General features: G+C 37.9%; 4 protein-coding genes and 2 long non-coding RNA genes across 6 annotated transcripts; 4 read left to right on the top strand and 2 right to left on the bottom strand.

The window, feature by feature from the left end:
• Positions 1-3,067: 3,067 nt before the first annotated feature.
• On the bottom strand, positions 3,068-17,613 carry LOC149039344 (uncharacterized). The gene is made up of 3 exons (XM_089185791.1): positions 17,354-17,613; positions 17,077-17,155; positions 3,068-3,215 (listed from the first exon to the last, which is right to left on the bottom strand). The coding sequence occupies exons 1-3, from the start codon at positions 17,478-17,480 to the stop codon at positions 3,068-3,070; spliced, it is 354 nt and encodes a 117-aa protein (XP_089041917.1). The 5' UTR covers positions 17,481-17,613.
• On the bottom strand, positions 3,532-4,065 carry LOC149039348 (uncharacterized). The gene is made up of 2 exons (XM_089185397.1): positions 3,963-4,065; positions 3,532-3,764 (listed from the first exon to the last, which is right to left on the bottom strand). Exons 1-2 carry the CDS (start codon positions 4,063-4,065, stop codon positions 3,682-3,684), a joined length of 186 nt encoding a protein of 61 aa, XP_089041523.1. The 3' UTR covers positions 3,532-3,681.
• On the top strand, positions 3,979-4,443 carry LOC149039347 (uncharacterized). Its single transcript, XR_016180574.1, has 2 exons — positions 3,979-4,108; positions 4,321-4,443. It is a non-coding gene; the product is annotated as an uncharacterized LOC149039347 (long non-coding RNA).
• On the top strand, positions 7,911-8,874 carry LOC149039346 (uncharacterized). Its single transcript, XM_089185390.1, has 2 exons — positions 7,911-8,115; positions 8,613-8,874. Exons 1-2 carry the CDS (start codon positions 7,949-7,951, stop codon positions 8,788-8,790), a joined length of 345 nt encoding a protein of 114 aa, XP_089041516.1. The 5' UTR covers positions 7,911-7,948; the 3' UTR covers positions 8,791-8,874.
• LOC149039345 (uncharacterized) lies at positions 14,779-15,838 on the top strand. The gene is made up of 2 exons (XR_016180576.1): positions 14,779-15,036; positions 15,522-15,838. It is a non-coding gene; the product is annotated as an uncharacterized LOC149039345 (long non-coding RNA).
• Positions 17,614-23,604: 5,991 nt separating the features above from the next.
• LOC149039343 (uncharacterized) lies at positions 23,605-27,768 on the top strand. Its single transcript, XM_089185260.1, has one exon. It carries the CDS (start codon positions 23,675-23,677, stop codon positions 27,629-27,631), a length of 3,957 nt encoding a protein of 1,318 aa, XP_089041386.1. The 5' UTR covers positions 23,605-23,674; the 3' UTR covers positions 27,632-27,768.
• Positions 27,769-27,844: the final 76 nt, after the last annotated feature.

Genomic DNA, 27,844 nt, shown 5'->3' with positions numbered 1-27,844 from the left:
AGGTCTTGTTCCTTTTGGCTAAATTGAGGTTTGTGGCTAAATGTTTATCAGCATTTAGTGAGTTTCGGAGTGTGTTATTCGCAAGAAATTACCACGGGTTAAATCATTCAACACGATACAAAGATTAACCTTAGTTCTTACCTTATACTTTATTATATTGAACTCTCAGCTTACGGCTTTCAACGGTTATACAACAATTAGATGTTAAGGGAATAAAGAAGTGTGTTTTATATCTGACTTTTATTTAAAGGGGAGCCCATAAAATAGTACTTAAGTCGAGACCAGCCTCGACACTTTTTGAAAATCGCGAGTCGCACGCCGCTACATAAAGGTATAGACGCGACCTTATAAATTTTTATTAGTTAAAGTGATACAGCTCGAGGCCTGAGCTAAGTTCGATTACCAGCCCCTGTTTGACAACTGAGCTTGCTCTACTCCTTCTGAGTCAGTAACGCTTGCTAGGCAAGTCTCTACAACCCTTTTCGTTACGAATGTGTCAAATCACCATTGTTTTGGAACGATAAGGCAACCCAAAATTGAATGGCAGACACATGTTACTGATATTTCGTCTGCAGCGAAAGCATGCTACAAATCATGTCAATCTAGGTTGTGTACAGAGGCTCCAAGGATCCCAAGAGTCTAAAATTGCTCTTAAGATTTTTTTATTTCATACATACTGTGATTTTCATTATGAAGTACTATCGTTAGTGTCTCCGATTGAACGAACGATGTATTTTCGCAGTCATTCGCATCCAACCTTTGAATTGAAACGTGAAAAAATATCATATGTATGAAATGAAAACATAATATCATGGAAAATGTGCACGAACGATTTTAATTCACGAGTTGTGATGCGTCAAAAACCTCACCTTGAGGAGGCGAGCGTGGCCTAGTGGTTGGGGGCTGCACTTGTAAGCCGGAGGTCCCGGGTTCAAGTCCTCCTCCCTGCCACTAGAAGGATTTGTCTTCGGGGGCCCCGAATTCAACTCCTGCACGCTTTGTAAATAGCCAACTGGTCTGCCTCCTACCAGTTGGAGTTTTTAACGAGTTTCTGTTCATTTACGATATTTGTTTCCTTCTTTACAGTGTCCCCAATTAGCACAACAGTGCTAAAATACACTGACACTTAAATAAAGTTATAATTATTATTATTATTATTATTACTCGTTCGCTCGTGCCATGATTTACTAAGTTTTTTTTCTTCTTGAGACCAGCAGCCTCTAATCATTTGTATTAAGCATTAACGCTGGGTCACACTAAGAGCGAATTCAAATATTTGCCAAATTTTTAGCTGCGGTCGCATCAAACTAAAATCCATTGACCAAAAATTCACGGAATGATTCATGTCAATCACAAACCCATCTCACTCTAAAAAGAAAATGTAAAAAAATCTTGCGCGAATTGCTACGGAGGAACGGATAATTTTTTCCAGCTGATCATTTGCGTTTTGGTCGACGCTGGCTTCAATACTTGCACCAGTTGGAGAATTTCTAGTTCAAGCCATATTTTCTCTAAATTGCTGCTAGAATAACCAGACCCGGAGCACGAGTACGAGTCATAGACATTTGAATAAAGCTGGCGCTCAAATTCGTTTCCCTCGAGAGAAAAGGGACGAAGAAAATTCTGCTATCGCACGAAAAACTAGAGAAGCGGACTAAAATATTCTTTCCCGATGAAATTCTGTCTAGACATAGCCTTCAAATCATGACAACTGAATGTTTAAGAAAACATAAATGTTTGTTTTGCCAAAATTTGGAGGCCACTGAGGCAGGACATCGGGTTCTTTGAAGATTGTAGAAAATTTTTGACGAATTGCAAAAGGCGTGTAAAACTGGGGTCGTACTTATTTCACGCTTCTTTTGACAGATTTTTCACTCAAAACAAACAAAAAAAGTTCAAGTGCGATCCGGGCCCTACTCTAGCAATCAGCTTGTCCCTGAATAACGAGATAATCGTGTTACGTTACACAGTGTTCAATCTAACTCGCAAAGAAAATTGTTGTATGATTAATACTATAAGAAGTGCATTTTCAAAAATATCGTGAATGTGAAAATCTTGGCTTTTTTTAACTGTAAGCAGTTTTCATGCATTTTAAAATAACGTCGCATCGAAAGTAACTGTAACCTCTCAAAGACTTTCACTCTGTTGTATGACTTTGCTATAATGTTGCGTGACAGCGGCCGTTAGTAAATATCCCCATTTTGTCTTACAGCTGGCCCTTTTCCGAACGAATTCTGCTATGCAGGAGTTAAAACCAATATGTGAGCAACACAAGGTAATTTTCAGTTGTTGAGGGGAGACTCATAGGCGTCAAATGTATCAAACAGCTACCGTGAAGTTACGTCTTTAGTGGCCAGTGTATTTGAATGAGGATGGCGAAGAGATGATAAAAAAAGATTAAATTACAATAACACATATCAAAATAAAATCCACTGCATGATGAAGGAGAATTATTGTGGTGAACAATCTATTCGCCTCCATCGCTAAAAGTGACGTCTGCATTACTTTCTAACAGGTTTACAGTATGCAGACCTTGAAAATGATTTCAGATACTCAGTTTGAAAGCATGGGACTGGCTGTAGGTCATGTAGGAAAGATAAAGGCTTTAACAGCTGAAATCAGCGGAGCCCAGATATCAGAAGGTATGTTGCGTCTTTGGGGGAGCTTGCTAAAAGCTTACAAACGCAGTATTTCCACCCCACAAAATATAAGGTTCCTGGAAACCCTACTTCACATTACTTGCATATATAACCCCGTATTTCTCGCTTATGATCATTTTGGATGATAGTGGGAAGGGAATGATTTTCATGTGTGCCTTATTACTTTAAAATATGGCGTAACATACCGCTGGGATTTGTATCATTTTATTTTAATGAATTTCCTCAAATGATTTGTAATGGTTGATGCAATCAAATTCTAAATTACTATTCAATCCTTTTCCCTTCTTGCTAACTAGTTTGGTGCATATAATTATCAAAAAACATTTAACCTGTTGCCCACTAGCCAATCAATCTATAACTTGCATGTATGAAAATAAAGGCTGTATCAACCACTGTGATAACGAAGGTTAAGGCAGAGGAAGGCTAAAGAAATCTCCTTGTTTTAAGGTAAAAATCTGTTGAAATAACCATACTTTAGAAGCATCTGCTTCCTGAGCTGCATGGAACACCTCATCTTGTTCTCTCTGCAAAGCTCGTGATTCCAAAATCTTCCTCCTAGCAGTAATCAAATATGTTTAGAGACAATTGACACATTATAGGGTAAAACAAGATAATCTTAAATAAATGCAAATTGGACACTGTAGAGAGTTTCTACGCTTGCCTTTTGAGCGTTAGCCCTTCATCAGAGTGACAGGTATAGTTGATTTCAGGACTTAACAGTTTTTTCTGCGATGCAAGCTTGGTTCAATTTATTTGATTAAAACTTGATCCAAGTTATGGCCATTTTTGGGCAAAATGAACATTTCTTTCAGCCTGACAATTATGCAAGCCTGGGCTATTAAAATATGTCCAGTAAGTTGCTCAGTACTGTTGACAACAATTTTTTGAGCACTATTTTGATTACATGAGGTCTTAAATCAATTTTGTCCATGTATCAGACAAAATTGTACCATATTGTAATATCATGGTGCACATAAAATTAAAGCTTTGTCCAACAAGAAAGGGACTCCAGAAAGATCTGTTACCAGTTGGCATGTGCAATTTCCATGGCTTCTGCTGCCCTTTGCACCGCTTCACTTATTTGGGAAAAGTCAAAAAAGCTCCCTGTAAAAATAACAAAAAAAAGTTAATTATAATAGCTTTAGCTTTGATTTTCTTGTTTTGTATGCACTATGAGGAAATACCCGTACTTTTGCATCAAGAGAGTTCCTACAGTAACCTTCAAATTTTCAGTTAATGGCTGAGGCTTTTCCAGAATAGAAGTTATCTTAGAGTAAAGCAAAACTCAATTGAATTTTTTACCTGCATATCTCTCTACAGGTGTGGGTTGGCTTGACCCCCCCATGGATGGTGTACACAGAATAATCTGAGGCACACCAAGAGTTTGGCCACCGAGTGCCTGCATGGCTAGAAACAGAAAAAAAAAATCATTTAACTTCCTCCTTATGGTAAGACTAGCTTGGGATCTACACAATTTATCAGAATCAGAAAAGAAAAGTACTTCCTTTTCCTTTACTCACTTCTATTTATTTCCATTATCATGTGCTTACAGAGTTCTTTTCTGTGCATTATCTGTTCTTTTCATTTTTGTCCTATTTCCCTGCCCTTGGTAAATACTCTAGCCTTCCCAGGCTCAACTACACTATTCTCTATTCTACAGAGACCTGTAATTTCATCGATTATAAAGTTATTGGGATGCATTTGAAGAAAACAGTTGATAAATAATGACAGCTCAGTTAATACTGACTTAACATCTACATGAATAACAGTATAGCATTTTATTTTCTGTTTAAGATTTAGTTGAAATAAAGATACAGTTTGTTGAAAGGAAAACTTATCTCAATTAAGCACCTTCCTTCAAATAAGCACCTCCCCTTTTAGCTGATAATTTTAAATAAGCGCCCGGGCACTTGTTCAGGGAAATACTGTAGTTCATTAGTGGCCCTATATCATGTATGTACCTTCTTTTCCATCCATAGAATCAATGCAAGATATCCAGAAGAGGCAATCCTCGAGAAAATCTCCATTTATGACGGCATTATTCAGGTCACTGTATAACCAAAAAATAAGAAATTTGAAATGCTTAAGGAATACATAGAGTGGGAGATGTGGTAACTGAACAGTATGTATGGGTATGGATACATATGTAGAAAATAGAGATATTGAAAAACATTCCCGATACTTGTTAAAATGATAATCATGGCTACCTCAACATGTCTCTCTCTGCAGAAGAGAGAGTGTGTGAAGCCTTTAAAATCACAATCACCGCCATCTGAAGGCCTCTTTTAATGTGATAACAAAGCTAAAAGGAGAAAGAATATCTCACTGTGTAAAGCATACCTGCTTGAAAAAAGTCAGGAAAAGGCTGACCCTCTGTGGCAGTACAGACTGGGTACAGCAAGGTCCATACAAAAACAACTAAGGGACAATATTCCTCAGTATGGCTTGAGCTAGTGATGTTAGTAAGTAGATTAGTATGTGGTTCTTGGAAAATATATGTTTACTTTGAATTTTTGCGGTTTTCGAGAAAAAGAAAATAATACAGCACAGCTTATGTCTGTTTCCGTGGAAAATCTCCACCAGAAAAAATACCAACCAAGTAAGAACCAATCAGAACCCTTGGAGTTACATCAAGACTACCACACCACATAGTAATATATGATTACAATGAATCCAAACTTCTAGCATACTGCATATTTTGAAAACACCTTTATAAAAATAATTATTTTCAGGTTTTGTTTACCGGTTACATTTACTAGAGCTATGGTATAATGTGAACAAGCTTACAGCTTTGAATGGGATTCCAATGAAGGAAACTCCAAGACATATATTTGCCGTAGTTAAATGAAATATGGTTTGGCAAAAGCCATCTGTACACAATCCTGCAAAGGTAAAAGTTAATGTCTACTTTAGAGCTCATCTGATCCCACTGCCACTCAGAGTGAAATTATATAGCTCTTACTCCCAAACCCCCATCCCCCATACAACCATATTTAGGTCAGTTTTCCATTCTATGCTCACAGTAAATAGGGGCACTATTGAAGTTAGAACTGAAGGGATTTTAAGAGAAACTATCAAATGGTTCACAATGGGTGATGTTCTTAGAATGGACATATGTATGAAGTCAAATGCAACCATAAGCTATATATACAATGGAGATGGTAACAGTTGTGTCGTGGGATAGTAGAACAAAAAGTTTCTCAGAGCGTCATAAAATTCTCTTTAGTACAGCAACCAACCAACCGATAGCATAGAAACAGTGAAAAAAAAATTTAGTCTTTTGATTGGACTCTTGAGCGCGGGAAAAAAGAATGAAAAAAAATGTATGGAATTTAGAACGCCATCAGTTCAAGCCACTCCCCTAAACCTCGTACGGGTAAAGGTCGATTTTTGAGGAATCTTTCGATTGAGTTTCAAAAGTAATCTGGGATCTGGGATTGTTTTGGGTCCGAATTCCCTTTGCGATTTTCATAAATGACACGCACACCATCGTCTCAGCCAACCCTATTCAAAACTAAACCTATTCACGAGTCGGTCGCATTTTCCTGCGTTTCCGGTAGTTTTATTTTTTTCTTTGCGTCTTCTGATTAACTCTCGTGAATTCCTTTGATTCTCTTTTGCGAAAACTCAGAGAAGTCGAAATCCATGTTCTCTTTGTGCTTTAGTGATACCCTGATGCTGGAGCCAATTATTTTGCCGGACTGCGGGCACACGTTCTGCAAAACGTGTATTAGTAGGGTGCAACAAAACCCAACTACCAGCCATTGCCCCCTTTGTAAAAAGCCTATATGGAGCTCCACACAACTGAAGACAAACTTCACCCTCAAAAAGCTTGTGGAGAAGATCGAGGTAAATTGTACAGCGTGCAACGAGATGGGGAGCATCGAAGTGGTAGCACGGCACACCTGCCCCGATGCCCTCATATCCTGTTCGAATAGGGGCTGCTAGCGCAGTATTAAAAGAAAGGATGAGCCGACCCATAAGGAGGAATGTCTCTACGCAGTCATCTCATGTGAAAAATGCCTCCAGAATACCACCGTGGCCAACAAGGAACTTCATCTTGAAAAGACTTGCATAAGGGGAGAAATCCGTTGCCCTCTAAAATGCAGGAAGCGTCCGAGAAGGTGTGGTCACAAAGTGTTGTACATTATCATTTCAAACTTAAAATGAAATTCTCTTTACGTGTGTAAAAGAAAGCATCTGATGTGGGTATGCAGTTTCTTATATTAGGTCTTTTATATTTGATTTTTTAAGCCCATGTAGACCATACTAGCATGTACGACTTTGAAAATTGTCACTGAGTTCAAGGTTTTCTTTATCTTTCCCAAGTGAACTCAAAGCTTACTGTAAATAATTTTTATAGAAATATCATCTGTAAATATATAAATCTCGTGAACTCTGGAAAGCTTCCCTTCAATTTGCTCCTCCGTCCAAGATTAAAATTGATCCAAAATTAGCCCCAAAAGTTTACTTTGCGACTCAAACGCAGTGTTATTGGGAAAATATCCATGACTTGGCTTGTCTTATTATAATCCTTGTCACTTTCAAGAATCAACAGCAAATAATGAAATAAACAAATACAAAATATGAGTTGAGCTGAACAGATGCGAGTTCTTTTCCTCATTCATGTAGCTTTAACCTTTTGTTTACTCTTAGGATGGAGTTGCAAACCCATCTGCTTGTCTGCGAGGAGAGGCAGGGACAATGTAGAGTCAATGGATGCCATTTTGCTGGGAATTTTAAGGAGATGGAGCAACATAACAAGGAGCAAGCAGAAAAGCACGTGTCACTGCTGACAGAGATGGGTGAAAAGCTCTTAGACGTATTACTTAAAAAGGTAAGGCTGACCGAGGCCAATGCTCCTTAATGTTTTCCCCTTCCGATCTTTAATTGTTACTTAATAGCTAGTGTGTACGTCGCTGCGTGTCCACAGATTTTTTAACAGTTCTACAAAACTTTGAACAGATTTCTGCTTTAAAAATCATCAGTCGAGACTGAAAAAGTTGACTGAGTAGATGGTCCTCTTGTTTCATTTAGAATACGATCTCACAAGGATGATATAAAAATATACTATTTGAGGCAGATTTGGGGATGAAGTGCGGGGGAGGGGGAGTGGTCGAACATTTTTTTAACGCTGTTCAGCTTACAATAATCCCCCAGTGAATTTTCCTTTCACTTTACTCATTATGTGGCTGATTTGATTTCCAACACAACAGGACACGAATGACTTGACCAAGACAAAAGTGGCACTCGGAGGTTTCTGTTGGTCCATCTTTAACTTCAAACAAATGGCAGCAGATATGCTACAAGCCGGAAACACTGCAGAACCGATGGCCAGCGGAGTTTACGAATTTGAAGAGTGTAGTTGGAGGATGCTGCTGTACGTACGTCGCACAAAGTGCAAGTTATTCTTGCAGTTGCACCGAGCCGTTCATCCTGTACGAGCTTCATTCAGGTAAATCATATCACCCCCTTGATTACGGATTGGTTACTCTTGCTAAACCCTATACCTATAAGGTTAACCTGTACAAGCTATCAACCTTCTACAAAATGAATCGGCTGAATCAAAATAACGCATGCTTAGTAACTTTAATCGGTCATATCTGAGGAGATAGCCCCAAAAACCTAAGAATTTGTAAAGGGAAATAACTAAAACTTCTTTCTCTTTGTTTTTCCTCTTTTCTGTTGTGTTGTTGGTGTTGTTGCTTTTTTTTTATGTTTTTTTTGGATGTGTGTGTTTGTGTGTGACTGTAAATATATGAAAATCATATATGTGAACTGCGGTTAAAGAAGTGAAAATGAAAGAGAACATCGCAATAATAAATACTTCTCAAGCAGCAGTGAAAAAAAGACCTAAGTAGTGCTCATTACTGCGATGTTCGCTTTCATTTTCACTGTCTGTGTGTGTGTTGAGATAAGAAAAAAAATTAACCTCTTAAAAATTTGTTTTAGAATTGTCATCGGGCTGGCAAACCCAGTAGTCATTGAGCTGGAGCCAGATCTTCGCCTGCGGGAAGGGGAGACCTTCGGGACTGAGGTTGCCCTGGCAAAACTGGAACGAGAGGCAGAAAAGAACTCCGGCTGGCTTTTTATGGAAATATTTATTGAAAGGTTTTCTTTTTCTTTGTAAATGTTTAGTTGTGAAGTGAAGATATGACACACTGTTACCTTAAGTTGAGTGACTGCGATGCAGTGTTCCCTCAGACTGATGTACATCAAAATGAAAGCTTTTTCTATGACCGTCCACATCGTTAGAGTGAATATTTCTGAACCAGCGAAATAGTATATTGTGAATTTTCAAATTAGCTAGGAATAACCTTTTTTGTGTGACCGACAAAGAATCCTCAGATAACGTTTAATATTTCCACGTAGCTATAGCTAAGCGAGTATGACGTTAGCGAGAAAAGAAAAAAAATACAGCGCACGTGAAAACACTGCATCATAACCATAAACATGGTTTAGTTATTCTTCTTTTTGTAATAAATAAAGAGAAAGTTTCGTTGAGATGGTCAAACTATACGTTAGGCTAAAAGAGTTCCATTGCCTTTTTAAAATTGCTTGAGCCAAATTTGAATCATAGGCCGACGACTTTTGACGTTGTGTTAAACTTATAAATAAGATAGACAAGACCATAGCTGTGGCGTAACAGATAATTTCATTCTTTTTTGGGCGTTTCCCCGATCCGTTCGCATTTTTCAATTTAGTTCCTTTCGGTTTTATATTAGCATCGTTTTAAAAAGCTTTTATTTACCTTTTTCTCATACATTTAATGCAAGAAGATCAAGTTTTTTGTTTTTAATAATAGGGATGTGATTAGTCATGTGCACAACATTTAGTGAATAATAAATTGCTGTGGCAGAATGGCTGTGGAATCTTTTGGTTTGGTTTCATCTTACTTTACAAGTTTCCTTGCTCTTAAACTTCCCTTTACGAAAAAATATCTACCACTGTAAACTTTCTTTTTCCCTCAAATGTTGCTGATTTTCTCTATAAGGTGGCTTTCCGGTTCTACTAGCATGTTATTAAAGCACGAGCTGATTATTGTCGTATGTTGTAGCGTTAAAACATTCATGAAAAGTTTGTTATAACTTTTCCAGAGATACTTTCATTTGGAGAATCCGTCAGATATTGTACGATAACTTAACAAACTGTGATGATAGTGTCAAAATTTTTCCAAAATCGCCATGAATACCAAAACAGCGCTTTGTTCATTTATTGCGAGGAAGTAGAGAAATGCTTCCTTAATTTGGTCTTAATCAATACCCTTATGCTAATGGTACATTTCTTAATTGTACAATATACACGACGTTAAAGGAGAAGACTAACTGCAGTCTTTTTTATTGATATACAGTTTTTATTACCTATCTAAAACTATCCTAACCTTGTACCGTGAGAAGTCTGGGTAGGAGAGTACTTTGTGGTTATCAGAGTCGGCGATTGAGAAAATTATCAGGCTCCGGCAATGAGACAAATTTCGGACTCGACGATTGTAACGAATAATTTAAGGACTCGAGCATTAATATAAAGCACGGTGATAAGTCGAAATCCATTTAGATAGTAAATACAGACATGGGAAATAATATCAGACTCGGAAAATAATATCAGACACGGGAAATAGCAGACAATGAGGAGGTCTGAAAGAGGCCAACAATAACGGACCCTGTTAATTGATTTCCGACACGAAAATTAATTTTTCGATAGGGAAAATACCCAGACTGAATTTTGAACGGTATGTTACGCCATATAAGTCAGGGTATTTTCCCTATCGAAAAATTAATTTTCGTCAAAAGTCGTCAGCCTATGATTCAAATTTGGCTCAAGCAATTTTAAAAAGGCAATGGAACTCTTTTAGCCTAACGTATAGTTTGACCATCTCAACGAAACTGTCTCTTTATTTATTACAAAAAGAAGAATAACTAAACCATGTTTATGGTTATGATGCAGTGTTTTCACGTGCGCTGTATTTTTTTTTCTTTTCTCGCTAACGTCATACTCGCTTAGCTAGTAGAAGTTGCAAGTTCCAGAGTACAAAAGCACCTTCTGCTGCCAAATCTAGCAATAGAACTCCAGGTGAGACCTTGCAAAGGAACACACCTTTTGCCTCTATAGTAGAAGTTGCAAGCTCCAGAATACTTAAGCACCTTCCAGCGCCAAATCTGCTTATAGAGCTTGAGGTGAGACCTCTCCCTACTTGTACCGACACAGAGGAATACACCTTCCGTCTCTATAGTCGAAGTTGCAAGCTCCAGAGTACTTGAGCACCTTCCGCCACAAAATCTACCTATAGAACTACAGGTGAGTCCTCGCCCAGGGCTGCGGAGGAACACACCCTTTGCCTCTATAGTAGAAGTTGCAAGCTCCAGAGTACAAAAGCACCTTCTGCCGCCAAATCTAGTAATAGAACTCCAAGTGAGACCTCGCACTAGTTGCGGTGCCACAGAAGAAATACCTATTGCTTCTATAGTAGAATTTGTAAGCTAATGAGTACTTGAGCACCTTCTGCTGCCAAATCCAGCTATAGAACTCCAGGTGAGACCTTGTAGAGGAACACACCTATTGCCTCTATAGTAGAAGTTGCAAGCTCCAGAGTACAAAAGCACCTTTCGCCACCAAATCTAGTTATTCAACTTTAGGTAAAACCTCGCCCTAGTTGTAGCACCACAGAGGAATACACCTTCCGTCTCTATAGTAGAAGTTGCAAGCTCCAGAGTACAAAAGCACCTTTCGCCACCAAATCTAGTTATTCAACTTTAGGTAAAACCTCGCCCTAGTTGTAGCACCACAGAGGAATACACCTTCCGTCTCTATAGTCGAAGTTGCAAGCTCCAGAGTACTTATGCACCTTCCGCCACAAAATCTACCTATAGAACTACAGGTGAGTCCTCGCCCAGGGCTGCAGAAGAACACTGTGACCTTTGCCTCTATAGTAGAAGTTGCAAGCTCCAGAGTATAAAAGCACCTTCCGTTGCTAAATCCAGTCATAGAACTCCAGGTGAAACCTCGCAGAGGAACCGCCTTCTGCCTCTATAGTAGAAATAGCAAGCTACAGAGTACTTGAGCACCTTCCACTGCTAAATCTAGTAATAGAACACCAGGTGAACCCCTGCCCTAGTTGTGCCGTTACAGACAAATACACCTTCGGCCTCTATAGTAGAAGTTGCAAGCTCCAGAGTACAAAAGCACCTTCCGCTGTCAAATCTAGCAATAGAGCTCTAGGTGAGACCTTGCAAAGGAACACACCATCCACCTCTATAGTACAGGTTGCAAGTTCCAGGTACAAAAGCACCTTCCAACACTAAATCTAGCAGTAAGATTTTCTGAAATACATTGAGTTGAGGAATTTCAGGTGTGTTTTTCTCTAGTTGCAAAAGTACGTAAAGGGACAGATGTCAATGCCCTCCCTTTTTCCTTTTCAATTATCTATAAATGTGTGCATGTGTACCTATTATTAAAGCAATGCTCGCAAAATTGCTCTTGGATTTGGCATTGACAGAAAACACTGTAGATGTTCTTAACAGTAAATTAAAACTTAATCATCAAATGCATTAAAAGACTAACCAGGTAAACTTTGAAAACTGTGTGAAGGGGGAAAAAATGACCAGAAGAAAAAAAAAGATGCACTTAAAAAAGTTAAAAACATAGAAAACTGGGGCATTTAAAATAACTAAACGTGCTGAATTTCTCCAATCCACTTAATCTTAAATGCAAAATCTTTACGTTCAAACTCATACTTAAAAATTTTTATACACTTTCTGAAAACATCCCTTGTGTTTTCTGTCATTTAAGCAAGGACAGGGTCTTTTTATCATCACAGGAAATTCATTATACTAACTGTAGATGCTTTAATATAACATGAATGTTCACAATAACCTTTCAAAATATCAAGGGATGTACATTACAGGCATTAAAAGGATCTTATAAAGTAAAAGTAATCTATTATAGTATTTTATAATAATGATGTTCAATTATATTATTTTGATGAGAACATATGGAATTAGTGACTAACAATATAACCAAGATAATGGTCATCAAATTAATCAGGCTTGTGTGCGTAAGCATCTCCCTTGCGAACTGAATTCCCAGTTTTCTGGGAATTCCTAAGAATTCCTAGGAATTCTCAAAAATTCCCAATTAAGCAAATGACCCTTGGAACACCGAATTCCCAGTTTTCTGGGAATTCCTGGGAATTCTCAAAAATTCCCAACTATGCAAATTAACTCTGATTTAAAAAGCTTGGAATTACTGGGAATTTCTGGGAAAAGAAGACTCCAGTTTTGTGAGGACTTGGAATCCCTAGGAATTCCTAGGAATTCTCAGCTTTACAAACTACCCATAATTTAAGAAGTGTGGAACTCTTGGGAATTTCTGGGAATTGAATTTGAGGCAATTTTAATACTTTGAGGTCCACATAAATTCTAAGAAACTCTCAATACCTTGAATGTGAAGGTTTTAAGAAAAAGAGTAATTTCAGAGGCTTATAACTTTGGCTCAATAAAAGGTATGCTATACAAAACTTACCAAGAGATATACATACATGTACATGTTTATAACTTAAAAATCATGAAATTTATTATTCAAACTAAGTTTTTGTAAATCTTTACATTAATATGGATTTTCTCATGAACCAGCTGTCAGTTATGTTAAATGGAAATTGTCAACTTCCACAATTATTAACAATAATTATATTATTATCTTACTTCCCTAATCTACATTACTGGTTGCTTTTGTTAGAAAACCTTGGAACAGTCAAGCTCAGTTGCCTCAAACGCTGTCAGAGACTTTTTGTTGACAATACTTTTAGTAGAAATTTCATGCCTTAGACAAACAAATTCAACACCTAATTAATCTTTCTTTTTTCATGATTATTGTTGCTGCTTTTTTTTTCAGTTTTTTGCTCTATTTTCATGACTAATTGCTGTAATTTGTTTTGCTGTTTTTATTCTTACAAAACATTTTTGTGAGAGTTCCAATACTTGTGGATCATCCACACACTTTGCAAACATTTGGCATGCAGACAAGACAGAGGTAGTCAATGTTCCCTTTGAGAAAAAACACCTTTTAAATGACGTCTTCAATTTACTTTATTTGAAACTCTGATCTGAAAATATTTGTCAACAAGACTTGTTAGTAGTGAGAAGTACCAACCAAGTTTTCTTTCATAACTTAATTTCTTAAATGTCCCAATCACTGGATCTCCCAAAAAATATTACATCTTTTTATTTTTGGTGCAAATTACAAGTCCTTCTTTATATAAAAATGAAAAGTGCTAGTCACACTTCAATAATAACAGCTCTTAAGTTTACTTGTTCTTCTCTGTCTGTCAGCTATCAACAAAATTGTTTAATTTATACTTCGGGTAGTGCATAACTATTTGTGGACCAGAGTTCCAACGCACCTCTGTAATCGCATATAGCTACTTCTGTCTCTTGTACAAATGTTTCTCCTTTGTAAGACGCACTCTACTCTGTTGTCAATACTGCTTTAAGTTCAGTGGAAACGACTGACTGAGGAATCGAGATGGCGGTGTTGGAACGTGTTGCTGAACGCTTGCTACGGTCAAGCTTTGTAGATTTAGGTACTGGTACACTGGGATCATCTATGTATCTCTTATACGTCCGAATGTGGTATCCTCAGAATACCCCGCAACTCATTTACATGTGTCGGGAGGCTTTGAAGATCGAGGCATAACACAATAGACGCTATTCTTATTCAATGACATGTAAATAAGTTGCGGGGTATTCTGAAGTTGCTCCCCTTCTTTTATAAATATGAAGGTAAAAGACGATTTGTAGTCGCATTCAAAACTGTGATTGGCTTGTGTTATTTCTCACCTTTGCCATTAACACAACTCAAGTGAGTTTCGAGTCTTTGTTTCCTCGACAACTTTCGGCCACAAATCGTGCATTTGTAATACGATCGATTCTTGTCGATTATTTCTACATAGAGTGAGCTCACGTCATTATTTATATCACCAAGGTACCATCTTCTAGAAGCAGAGAACCGGTTGGAGAAGTCAGAATAAAGTTGTGCGCTTCTCTTACCACTGCAATCGGCAAGGCAGCGGATTCACTTTGCTTGCCTAAAAGATCCACGTGATCATGCCCGTGATCGGAAACAAAGAAGACTCATTTGGCGCTCATCTTTGAATGTACTTTTCATCGGTTGATCGCTTTTCTCAACTGTTTTGCTTTATATAACATTTCTAAAGATAGCTTTTATTGTGGTTCAATTGGAAAACGAGAATAGCGTGAGTGTTGTAAAGAAAAGAAAATCGTTGGCGCCGTGGAGTTAAAAGAAGGGACAACAGTTGACATATTGACTGGTACAAACAAGGATCGAGTGGCCATCTGTAAAGCTACGATTTTGAAAGTTTGTGGTGAGTAAAAATTGCGATATTCGTTACGTGATTAAAATCCTATAAAAGAATAGATGTAGCGGGTTGAATTAAGCTTACATAACGCTCGGCGCAACTGAAACTAGAATATTCTGAGAATCGAATCGGTCACATGCATGCCGCAGTTTCTTAAGCTTGTGAATTACAATGAAAGAAACCTATCTGTAAGGTTTCAAGATTCCTCTAGTCACGTTTGGGAACATTCAAGATTTATAATAGGAACTGTTATTAAACAAACCTTAGTACATAAAGAAGCCCTCCTTGGTAAAAACAAAATAATGTGTTCAGCCCTTTTTTAGTAAAATCCATGAGAGAGATGTACTAACTCCAATATAAAAGTCACTCAATATAACAGAGATTTCTCAAATTGAGAATCCAATGAATGCCCTTTTCCTCATAGCCATCTTAAAAGCCTGGTCTGAGCTTTAAATATACATATTTTAATACAATTTTTTTTTCAAATTCAGATGTCAAGGAATCCATATACAAAATGGTCAAGGTTCTAGTAGACAACCTCATTCAAGGTCAACTCATCGTGAGCCCAGGAAAAAAAATACAAACAGTACAAACAGCAGCTAAGTTTTCAGTTTAGGATAACTTCATTCTAATTTATTGTTACAGTTACAACAAGATTTTAATCAAAAAATCAATTTTATTTGTCTGTAATTAGCCCCTTCACTCCCAAGAGTGCTTGGTTTTCAAATATAACTTAAGATATTGTATTTTATGGAAAAGAATCAACAGATTTTATTCACAATTAAATTAAAATTAAATTTGTGTCAAACCAAATTTAATGATTGATTAGAACTATTTTATATGAATAGCTGTAATTGAGGATTAATCCGTATGAAGTTTTTAAGAAAAGAAAAATAAATCAAATTCCATCCTAATATTACCACACATTGATGTTAATAATTAATCAAAAATATTTTACATGAAAGCCTTAATTAAGCTTCTAAATAAATTTCATTGAATACTTGAATTTTAGCTGGGTTTTTTTAATTTAAAGTATTTATTTTATATCATTAGCCTCAAATTTTTGCTTACAATTCCCAGTAATTCTTAAACATTCCTAAAAATTCCCAAAAATTCCCAGAAATTCCTAGGAATTTTTTAGATTTACAGCTTTTCAGGGAAAGTCATTGGTTCTCTGAGTTGGAATTCCTAGGAATTCCAAGTCCTGTTGGCTATAAACTTGGAATATCTGGGAATTTCTAGGAATTTCTAGGTTTTTAAAACCAGAGTTGTTATGGTTGGGAATTCCCAGTCCGAATTTACCGTGAAAATTCACACCTTTATTCCTAGGAATTCCTAGGAATTCCAAAAGCCATTTTGCAAGGGCTGTAGCCAAGCAGCTGCTGGCAAATCTAACCCTAGCTAAGGTTTCCTATATCACCTAATCCCACATTTAACCAGACAAAAAAAAAACTGGAATAAGTCTGGCTAAAATTACACAGACAGAAAGAATTGCAATCTGCAGGCAACAGATGATACACACATATAGAGGTGTTCTGGTACATGTTATGATAAATGTGGCCATGTGGATGAAGCAGTATGAAAAGTCAGGAGGGATGAAATAGAGTGTTAAAAAGCCTCAACTTGTAAGTACAACATGTGTACTTACTTTGAAAAAGACAACATAATGATAGAAAATGTATACCTTTGAAATATTTTATCTATTTCTTCTTATATTATTGTTTTTCCAGATCTTATTGAGCATGTTTGCTGGCTGTGAGAGTTGAAATGTATGTATAACCCCATTTAAGTAAGCTGCAAAAGGGTTTGCATTATTTGAAAGAGCATTTTAAAACAACACAAATACAGTCTTAATTATTTCAGATATGAAGCACTTAATTGCTCAGTACTGTTGACAACAGTTTTTTGAGCACTATTTTGATTACATGAGGTCCTTAATCAATTTTTGCCATGTATCAGACAAAATTGTACCATATTGTAATATCATGGTGCACATAAAATTAAAGCTTTGTCCAACAAGAAAGGGACTCCAGAAAGATCTATTACCAGTTGGCATGTGCAATTTCCATGGCTTCTGCTGCCCTTTGCACCGCCTCACTTATTTGGGAAAAGTCAAAAAAGCTCCCTGTAAAAATAACCAAAAAAAGTTAATTATAATAGCTTTAGCTTTGATTTTCTTGTTTTGTATGCACTATGAGGAAATACCCATACTTTTGCATCAAGAGAGTTCCTACAGTAACCTTCAAATTTTCAGTTAATGGCTGAGGCTTTTCCAGAATAGAAGTTGTCTTGGAGTAAAGCAAAACTCAATTGAATTTTTTACCTGCATATCTCTCCACAGGAGTGGGTTGGCTTGACCCACCCATGGATGGTGTACACAGAATAATCTGAGGTACACCAAGAGTTTGGCCACCGAGTGCCTGCATGGCTAAAAACAGAAAAAAAATCATTTAATTTCCTCCTAATGGTAAGACTAGCTTGGGATCTACACAATTTATGTAAAAGCTTAATATCATTTTTGGTGTTTGGTTACTGCATTTCCTTGAATAAGTGCCCATGCCCTAATAAATGCCCCCTCCTCTGAATAAAAAGCCACCCCCTTGGCCTAAATGTCAAATAAGTCCCCCCCCCCTTAATTTCTTAAATTAGCAGGGATACAGGAAAACTTATCTCAATTAAGCACCTTCCTTCGAATAAGCACCTCCCCTTTTAGCTGATAATTTTAAATAAGCGCCCGGGCACTTGTTCAGGGAAATACTGTAGTTCATTAGTGGCCCTATATCATGTATGTACCTTCTTTTCCATCCATGGAATCAATGCAAGATATCCAGAAGAGGCAATCCTCGGGAAAATCTCCATTTATGACGGCATTATTCAGGTCACTGTATAACCAAAAAATAAGAAATTTGAAATGCTTAAGGAATACATAGAGTGGGAGATGTGGTAACTGAACAGTATGTATGGGTATGGATACATATGTAGAAAATAGAGATATTGAAAAACATTCCCGATACTTATACATAGAGTGGGAGATGTGGTAACTGAACAGTATGTATGGGTATGGATACATATGTAGAAAATAGAGATATTGAAAAACATTCCTGATACTTATACATAGAGTGGGAGATGTGGTAACTGAACAGTATGTATGGGTATGGATACATATGTAGAAAATAGAGATATTGAAAAACATTCCCGATACTTATACATAGAGTGGGAGATGTGGTAACTGAACAGTATGTATGGGTATGGATACATATGTAGAAAATAGAGATATTGAAAAACATTCCCGATACTTATACATAGAGTGGGAGATGTGGTAACTGAACAGTATGTATGGGTATGGATACATATGTAGAAAATAGAGATATTGAAAAACATTCCCGATACTTATACATAGAGTGGGAGATGTGGTAACTGAACAGTATGTATGGGTATGGATACATATGTAGAAAATAGAGATATTGAAAAACATCCCCGATACTTATTAAAATGATAATCATAGCTATCTCAACATGTCTCTCTCTGCAGAAGAGTGTGTGAAGCCTTTAAAATCACAATCACCACCATCTGAAGGCCTCTTTTAATGTGATAACAAAGCTAAAAGGAGAAAGAATATCTCATTGTGTAAAGCATTCCTGCTTGAAAAAAGTCAGGAAAAGGCTGACCCTCTGTGGCAGTACAGACTGGGTACAGCAAGGTCCATACAAAAACAACTAAGGGACAATATTCCTCAGTATGGCTTGAACTTAAGTGATGTTAGTAAGTAGATTAGTATATGGTTCTTGGAAAATATATGTTTACTTTGAATTTTTGCGGTTTTCGAGAAAAAGAAAATAATACAGCACAGCTTATGTCTGTTTCCATGGAAACTCTCCACCAGAAAAAATACCAACCAAGCAAGAACCAATCAGTACCCTTGGAGTTACATCAAGACTACCACACCACATAGTAATATATGATTACAATGAATCCAAACTTCTAGCATACTGCATATTTTGAAAACACCTTTATACCCTGACTGAATTTTGAACGGTATGTTACGCCATACTAACTGCTGTCATTTTTTTGTTTCTGGTGATGTTACATTCAATGATGTATTCAGAGATTTTTCTAATATGGCATCCAGAGATCCTGACGGGCTTAAATGCAATTTTGATGCAAGTGGACCAAGTAGACAGACACAACTGTGATAACAAAATCAATTTGTTCCACCTTCAATTGAAAACAAATATTTGAGGTTACTTCACATCAAAATGTTTCATTGCTCAAAAGAAGCACACAAATTCTCATTTCACTAAAGAAACCAATTTGAATATTCACTCTAGATTTAATCATACCACAAACCCAAAAGGAGTACAATTATATATCCATTTTATGTTTAGTTTTGTAGTAATTTGCACTAATCAGGAATTAATGTTTCACACTGACAATATTACTACCTGTCATGTAATGAAAGAAAACTGAACAGTACAAATTAGCATATTCATTCATTTTTATTCATTAGGAATGTAAAATTTTCCCCATGATAATAACAGCATCGTTTAGAGGAGAGAATGGAATCTCGCACTGAAAATTTTGAGGAAAGAAAACATATTAGTAAATCATTAATTAAAAAAAAAGGAATGAAATTTGTAAATAAAATTTCCCCTATGACAACTGAATGGAAGGAAGGACATCAATGTTTAATGAAGAGTTGACTGTATGAATACTATGGTCAATGCTCAGTTATGAAAAATTGTACAGACCAACTAGTATTGAATCATTATTTAGTTGATTTTGACCAGATTTAGTGGTTTCCTCCATTAGATTGATGTTGATTTAAAAAATAAAAAACAAACTGATCTCTGCCTTTTTGTTTGAAGTCCCATCAGCTAATTTTTGTTTACCTTTTTACACCCTAACATCAGTATACATATTCTCCAAACTTTTTGTCATACATTTTCTGAGGGGCTGGTAAGGAGAGTTCGTTTAACAAACAAGAGCTGCTTTATTTGGTGATAATTCTCTGTATTCTTGAGACCTCAATGTTTGATTGTTCATTTATCTTTGCCTGAATGTAGCGAAGCGTAATGAAACAAAAGATAAATGGTTTCTTGAATTCCCAAGCACGAGTGCATTTGTCGGCAGTGTGTTTTAAGTGCCGGCGTGAGATTATGGGAAAGAAGTGTGATATATAAACTAGCAAGTATATATTCGCTGAACAGTAAACAAGTTTCATTGTGGATTTTTACAAGCGGACAGTTAAATTTTGTTCTTCTTTATTGTTTGGGTGGAATCCTGTAGTCCATCTCCTCGTAACGATTTTTGGTTGTGCTTTCCTGATGATTGACAGTCATTATAAGTGGTTTTGTTTATTCAATTTACTTTGGCCGCATCGAACGTGTAGAGTTTGTTTAATTTTTTGGTGTCTAAACAGTGTAAACAGTTGTTTTTGTCTTGTGATTAGTTGGTTAGTTCAATAAATGGGCTAAGAATTGTCTGCTTATCCCGCACCGCATTTCTGGTTGTCAGTTTTTTGGGTGCGGGGAATTCAAGAATTCAGGTGTGATATTGTAAGGAGAAATTAGATCCCAGTCACTTTTAGGTTGGGGTATTGGGGTTTTCGGTTTAGCGGTTTTGGCTATTTTTAAGATTGGTTTTTCGGTCTTTGTGCCAGAAAACTTCGGTTTTTACTATTTGGGTCCCGTTTCTCTTCGATCGGAGCGGAAAATATGCGTCTCCACTCGAATAGCCGCAAAAAGCTCTGTATGCTCCACTTGTCACCACTGCATCGGATCGATCAGTGTTTAGATCACTAGGATGTGGAAATTTAAGGCTGTTTTGCATGCGATTTTCGGTTTTGATCTAATTTTTTGCGGTTGTGTGTTTTTAGTGATTGCGGTTGCTAATAGACCCCGATGCCTTCCTTCCTCAGCGGTTTAACAGGTTTAAGGGTGTGCATGAATTACGATTCTTGTCAACTTTTAACAATGCCACCCAAATATTTTAATTTCGATCCATTGTCAACTTGTCTCCAAGTCTGACAAGCAAATCAAAAGGTCCGCTCCAGGTTTCATTTATTCTCCTCTTTCGAAGAAGCCAAAATCAAACTCAAAGGAAGCGAAGAAGTTGTAGTTGACGCAAACAAAGTATTTTGGAGACTTCAGAGAAAAACAAGGTGCCAATTAGAAAAAAAAGCACTTCCAAAACTGTTTTGTTTGTTTTCCATTTCAAACTGTGGTAATGTGGTTTGTTTATGACACCAAATGCTTAGCTCTATTAATTATAAATGCAGACAAAACTTGGTATCTAATACTTTTATTTCAATTTTTTTAATTTGAAAACAAATTTCCCTGAAAACATACTCCATTTATCACATTCTTGTCAGAAACAAACCTAAATAAAACTTCAAGGATTGTCAAATGTCCACATCATTTTACAATTTATCATCTTTCAGGCTCTAGCGCAGCTCCCCAACGTAGCAGCATCATAACGTTGAAACGGTTAGATTTAAGTCGTTAAAATTTCCAACAGTGGCGCGTTATCGCGAAAAAGAAAATCTTGAAGTTGCGAGGATACCGATCGAGGAATTTCCGATACATTCCCTAAAAATTGTATAATAACATTAGCATAATAATAGCGATTGCCAAGTCACGCGCACTTTTTTCCATCCTTTAGTCAACAAGTGTGAAATTGGTTCAACCTCAGCGAGGAGACCGAAGAGGAAGTGTTGATTTTTGAACGCTTTCAATACAGTCAGTAGGTGTTTCGGAAAACTCTTTCCAGCTACCTTAAACTAAAAAGACTTTAAGCAAAATGCTGTTTTTATCAAAATAATGAATCGATGCGCGTAAATATTCCTATTTGTAAGAACGAGGTGTATAGCGAAAGTGTGAACTTCATTATTTGAGATCTATGATATTTTGGCTTGTGGGTGATACCCTTTATTGGTGCTTGAATTCGCCTTTTTCGTAACTGTAGAAAAAATGTGAAATTATTGTCCAGCGGATAAAAATCCTCGCCGAATTTAATTCCTTATAGAACATTTAAATTACAGAAAAAATGATCTGAAATGTAAAAAAACAACATATACAAGATATGTATCGGCAAACACAAATTTTATTAACTGGTCCTACTGGTAATTCAGTTTATTTTTTACCTTCTGTTGCGAAGTGTTGTCTTTAATTTACGAAGATTCTCACTATCATGTTCATCTGAATCGGCTAGATTGGTCAAACTCCTTCGAATATCTTTCGTCCAGTCGTCAAAAGTTACGACATTTTGGAAACTAAAATGAATTTGAAACGCTTGAATCGCGAATTTTCATTCCCTTCTTTTGTATTTGCCGGCCTTGTTTTGAGATCGTAAAAGTATAACCCCGCAAAATACCGTATCACCAAAATCATGTAATTAAGTTCTCGCCACATAAAGTACCACTGAGTAAGGGAGATGAACCGATCTTCTTAGATAAGTTGCAGTTGAAGTGAGCGCCAAAAAGAAGCCTGAAATGCTGAGAAGGTTCAAACTCGGAGGGGTTTCCAGCCCGTGCCTTCCGAGACTATCAACTGAGCTACGTAGCCGCATGAAGGAAGAGGAACAGCCAAATTTACGTAGATTCTCAGGTTAGATGGTCCGACGGTGGTCAACTAGTATTTGGGAGGAGCGGGTCCAAATTCCGTCGAAGCCTAAATTTTTTTTTTTCCTGCATCGTTTCTTCACTCTAAGTGCTTATTCTTATCCCTTAACTTTTGCAAAAAAATTGAAACTAAAAAAACCAACCAAACAAACAAATAAATGACGGGGTACTCTGCATCAACGTAAATCTCTAAAAAGCAGTACAACAGAGAACCTTTGACGCTGGAAATGATCCGTAGTTTCATTTTCATACGGGAATGTCTCCTATGTCTTCACTTTTGTATCACAGTTGGCAGTCGCACAAGTCAATCGGAAAAAACGATCTTGAAAACTGGTGAGAAAAATGAAAGTCGAACAACCAAGGCGGGTCTAGAGGCGCTCGTAATTAGTTAGAAAATTAATTTGGCTTAGATAGAGGGGGAAGGTGAAGGAGATTGTTCAGCGACGAGTCACATCTTTTCTGGTTACACTACTAAGCGTGCAATTTGCGCATGCGTCAGAAAGCAAAAGCCTTCGCCATACTTGTGATGTCTTTTTAAAGCCTCTATCAAAATAATTTCGGATTAATGACACTTTTAGCACGTATCCATTTCAGTTTCCGAAAAAACTCTAGAAATGCGTGCAGTAACAAAAACGGCGAAAATTCGTCAAAATCGCTCTGACGAATTTCACTATAATTCGTCAAAATCGCCAAATCCATGAACAACTACTCGGTTTGACAAAGTTTCGTCAAATCTGCCATTTCGGTCACCGCGTGCATTTCAGCACTTAAGTAGAGATATGTTCAGGGAGTTTCCTCTCTCCGTTTCCCATATCAGCTTCCTGAGTGATCGAGAAAAGATGACAGGTAGAAACAAACCATTGAATAGTTGACACCTGTAACTTAATCAAGAATTGAAATTGTAGCTCTTCCAATAATGAAACTGTAGCAATGACTGACCGGAAGTCACCATACTTTCATTATTTCAACTCACGACATAATGCGATTTTCATCTGATCGAAAACAGTGAGAATACAAACGCTAACAATGGATAATCTCAAGGAATTACTTAAACCAAAAACGTTTAACACAGTTAGCCATGCCGCAGTTGTTATTTGGATCCTGATCGGTGTAAACTTCCTTGGCATTTTTGCAGACGCAGAAAACAGCGAATCCAGGTATGATTTCCGCTGTAGCGGGGCGAAGAGTGAAAACATCGACCTTGTCCGTGGAAGATGTTTCGAGTTATACGAGAAGCAGTATAACAAACACGATTTTCCTATCTATGCCTTCGTGATCATGAATTTCTTCCTCATCGGAACTGTCTGTGCTATTTACTCCCAAATAGCGAGCCTCACAATCAATCAACTGTCGCCAAGCGCTCGTAACGGTGATCTCGAGGGGCAGTTGCGCGACCAAGGAAACGCACTTTCTAGTAAAAAGCTGTTTATCGCTTACTGCTGTCAACTTTTCGCAAGGATTGTTTTAGGAGTTCTCTTCATGGTTCTACAAAAACAGTTTATTTATCCTCGGGACTTCCCCCCCAACTTCCCTTGTTATCTAACCTCTGGAGGGAGTCAGCCAAGGAATTCTACTGGCGTCTGGCACGATTGTCATAATCAACGAGCAACTAGGAAAAACTCCTGGATGCGCGCTGTTCTTGTCGTGAACGGAATTTTTCTCTTTGGCATTCTGTTAGAAACCGTCTATATTTTGCTACGAGCCTGGAAAGAGGATAGTTTCATGAAAAATTCCAAGTTTCTAAAGGCTCACCTGAATCCCTTCCATGCCGACTCGCAAAATGCTGCCACATCGACTCTGTCGAGACCTGAACCTCCGCAGCAAGAAAAAAGAACAGAGCAAGAAACGAACACCCCACAAGAACAACACCAGGAAGAGGAAAGTGAAGAAAATGAAACGAACATCCCACATCTGCCAAGCAAGCCTCAACAACTCCGAAAACCACCGCTTCAGGAATTCATCGAGAATACAAAGAAAATTATTAAAGAAGAGACAAATCAACCTCCCCAACTCCGGTCGCCTTTTTCAAGTACTCCCGGCGAAGGACGCCCAGCTAAACATTTGACTCTGGATCAGATTTACACAAACCTTGTCGTTGTTCCAGACATGGCTAATTATGACTTTACTGGAGACAGACGGCAGAAACTCGAAGTCTACACCAGATCGGGTGGGGAAAACACAACACCAAGAGGGCCGGAGGACATTCTTAACCACGAAAACAAAAACGTTTTGATTGTTGGTCGTCCCGGAATCGGAAAGACACTTTGCTGTACCAAACTCCTCAGAGACTGGGCATTTCACAAAGTATTCCATGAATCATCTGATGATAAAATCCATTTTGATGCTGCTTTCTTCATCAAATTCAGAGCATTCAACGCGGCAACCGACCTTAGCCTCCGGGAACTGCTCACATCGTCAGAACATTCCCCCTCAGATCACATAGATGATGAAGTCTGGAATTACATCCTTGAGAACCCCCAAAGAGTTCTCCTAATTTTCGACGGAATCGATGAATTTAAACATAATTCAAAGATCGGCGAGGAAAACTTCGAGCCTCAATTTAAAAACCGCGCAGACAAGAAGATGCCCTTGTATGCTCTATACGAGAAACTCGCGACTGGGAAACTTCTCAACGGAGCTGCCGTTTTGACAACCACGAGACCTTCGGCTTTGTCATGCATCGAGCGTGTTAATTTCGACAAAGTCTTCGAGATCCTCGGCTTCTCATCCGAACAAGTCGAAGAGTACGTAACCAAATTTGCTGAAGAGGAGAAGCATGCGGGCGAAACAATATGGCGACACATCGGCGGCAACACGAACATTCTCTCTCTATGCTACATTCCTGCGAGTTGCTTCATCATTTGCTCAAGTCTCTTTCAAATGGCGAAGTTCTACGGTTCTAAAAGTCCAAGTCTACCAACGAAATTAACAGATATTTACAAGAAAGCAGTGAAAATATTTTACTTAAGGCACAACGAAGAATTCCGTGGCAAGAATTTTACTCGCGAAGATTTTGAATCAGATAATTTGCCCCCTAACGTGGAAAAGAAATTCGAGAAACTTGAAAAAATGGCATTTGAAGGAATTAAAGAAGGAAGGCTGGTCTTCGGGGGAAACGAAGTACGCGGATTGGAAGGCAGCGCTCTTTTTCACCGCTTACCCGACCGTGAAACTACCCCGCTAAAACGTGAACAACAATTCTGTTTCATTCATTTAACAATGCAAGAGTTTTTCGCTGCGAGGCACCTAGCAAACATGGATGAAACAGAACTGAGGAACTTTGTTTCTACGAACATCGCGGACGGCAAATGGCAGCTGGTTTTTCAGTTTCTAGCAGGACTAATGAACGAGAAAGAAAACCTACCGAGCGAAATCATCACAGACCTTCTTCCTGTGGAAACTGAAGAGGAAGAAAGCGAGTTGTACAACGAAGAGTGGACAGAGGATATGGAGCCAAGGAAAGTAACTTGTTGGCCGACTGAAGACAAAAAACATTTAGCAGTGACATTATTTAAATGCATTAACGAAAGTAGTGAGATGGAGGAAATAGTTCAGAGAAAACTACAACAAATTAACTTTAATTTTGTAAATTTTAATAATTGTCAACTCACACCTGTTGATTGTGCTTCAGTAGTTACTGTAATTAAGAATGTTCAACAAATTTCACATTTAGGTTTGGTCTTCAATAACTTTGGTCCATTAGGTTGTTTTGAAATTTGTAAGTTGTTAAAATGTAGTAAATCTCAACTGAGCTGGTTAACCCTCGAAGGAAATCAATTGACAGACGAAGGAGCAAAGTATTTAGCTGACGCCATCAACAACAACAACTGTCAGCTACGCACGTTATACCTCGCAAGAAATAACATCTCACACATTGGAGCACAGCACTTGGCTGAAGCCATCAACAACAACAACTGTCAGCTACACACGTTACACCTCGCAAGAAATAACATCTCACACATTGGAGCACAGCACTTGGCTGAAGCCATCAACAACAACAACTGTCAGCTACGCACGTTATACCTCAGAGCAAATAACATCTCACACATTGGAGCACAGCACTTGGCTGAAGCCATCAACAACAACAACTGTCAGCTACGCACGTTATACCTCACAGCAAATAACATCTCAGACATTGGAGCACAGCACTTGGCTGAAGCCATCAACAACAACAACTGTCAGCTACGCACGTTAAACCTCTCATTAAATAACATCTCAGACATTGGAGCACAGCACTTGGCTGAAGCCATCAACAACAACAACTGTCAGCTACGCACGTTAAACCTCTCATTAAATAACATCTCAGACATTGGAGCACAGCACTTGGCTGAAGCCATCAACAACAACAACTGTCAGCTACGCACGTTAGACCTCTCATACAATAACATCTCACACATTGGAGCGCAGCACTTGGCTGACGCCATCAACAACAACAACTGTCAGCTACACACGTTACACCTCACAAGCAATAACATCTCAGACATTGGAGCACAGCACTTGGCTGAAGCCATCAACAACAACAACTGTCAGCTACACACGTTAAACCTCTCATACAATAACATCTCACACATTGGAGCACAGCACTTGGCTGAAGCCATCAACAACAACAACTGTCAGCTTCGCACGTTAAACCTCAGAGCAAATGACATCTCAGACATTGGAGCACAGCACTTGGCTGAAGCCATCAACAACAACAACTGTCAGCTTCGCACGTTAAACCTCAGAGCAAATGACATCTCAGACATTGGAGCACAGCACTTGGCTGAAGCCATCAACAACAACAACTGTCAGCTTCGCACGTTAAACCTCAGAGCAAATGACATCTCAGACATTGGAGCACAGCACTTGGCTGAAGCCATCAAAAACAACAACTGTCAGCTACGCACGTTAAACCTCCAGTACAATCACATCACAGAAGCAGGTAAACAACACGCAAAGAATTTACTTAGCAATAGTCAGTCTAACTGTCGCCTTATTATCTAACATCGCCAATTCACAAATAATTGCTTAATCTGGAAAAAAAGTTAAATAATCACTTACAATTCAAAATGTGAGGCAACCAGCTCAGTGACAATTACAACACAACCACTAAAATCGTGAATGAACGAAAGAAAACAAAGTTTGTGAAGCGCTCAGAGCAGAGAGATTATTTGAACCGGATCGAAATGAAGAAAAATGAACCAATGAACATGTTTA

Source organism: Pocillopora damicornis, chromosome 10 (genome assembly GCF_964200805.1).
Source record: "Pocillopora damicornis chromosome 10, jaPocDami1.2, whole genome shotgun sequence".
Lineage (NCBI taxonomy): Eukaryota > Metazoa > Cnidaria > Anthozoa > Scleractinia > Pocilloporidae > Pocillopora > Pocillopora damicornis.
Note: the sequence above shows the minus strand (reverse complement) of the source record. Positions and strands in the feature narration are given on the sequence as shown.

Coding starts and splice junctions, on each gene's coding strand:
- LOC149039348 (XM_089185397.1), bottom strand. CDS start 4,065: ATGCAGGCACTCGGTGGCCAAACTCTTGGTGTGCCTCAGATTATTCTG. Junction 3,765..3,962: donor ACCTGTAGAGAGATATGCAG/GTAAAAAATTCA, acceptor TTATTTTTACAG/GGAGCTTTTTTGACTTTTCC.
- LOC149039343 (XM_089185260.1), top strand. CDS start 23,675: ATGGATAATCTCAAGGAATTACTTAAACCAAAAACGTTTAACACAGTT.
- LOC149039344 (XM_089185791.1), bottom strand. CDS start 17,480: ATGATTTTTTTTCTGTTTTTAGCCATGCAGGCACTCGGTGGCCAAACT. Junction 17,156..17,353: donor TCCTGTGGAGAGATATGCAG/GTAAAAAATTCA, acceptor TTATTTTTACAG/GGAGCTTTTTTGACTTTTCC. Junction 3,216..17,076: donor GAAATTGCACATGCCAACTG/GTAATAGATCTT, acceptor GATTACTGCTAG/GAGGAAGATTTTGGAATCAC.
- LOC149039346 (XM_089185390.1), top strand. CDS start 7,949: ATGGCAGCAGATATGCTACAAGCCGGAAACACTGCAGAACCGATGGCC. Junction 8,116..8,612: donor CCTGTACGAGCTTCATTCAG/GTAAATCATATC, acceptor AATTTGTTTTAG/AATTGTCATCGGGCTGGCAA.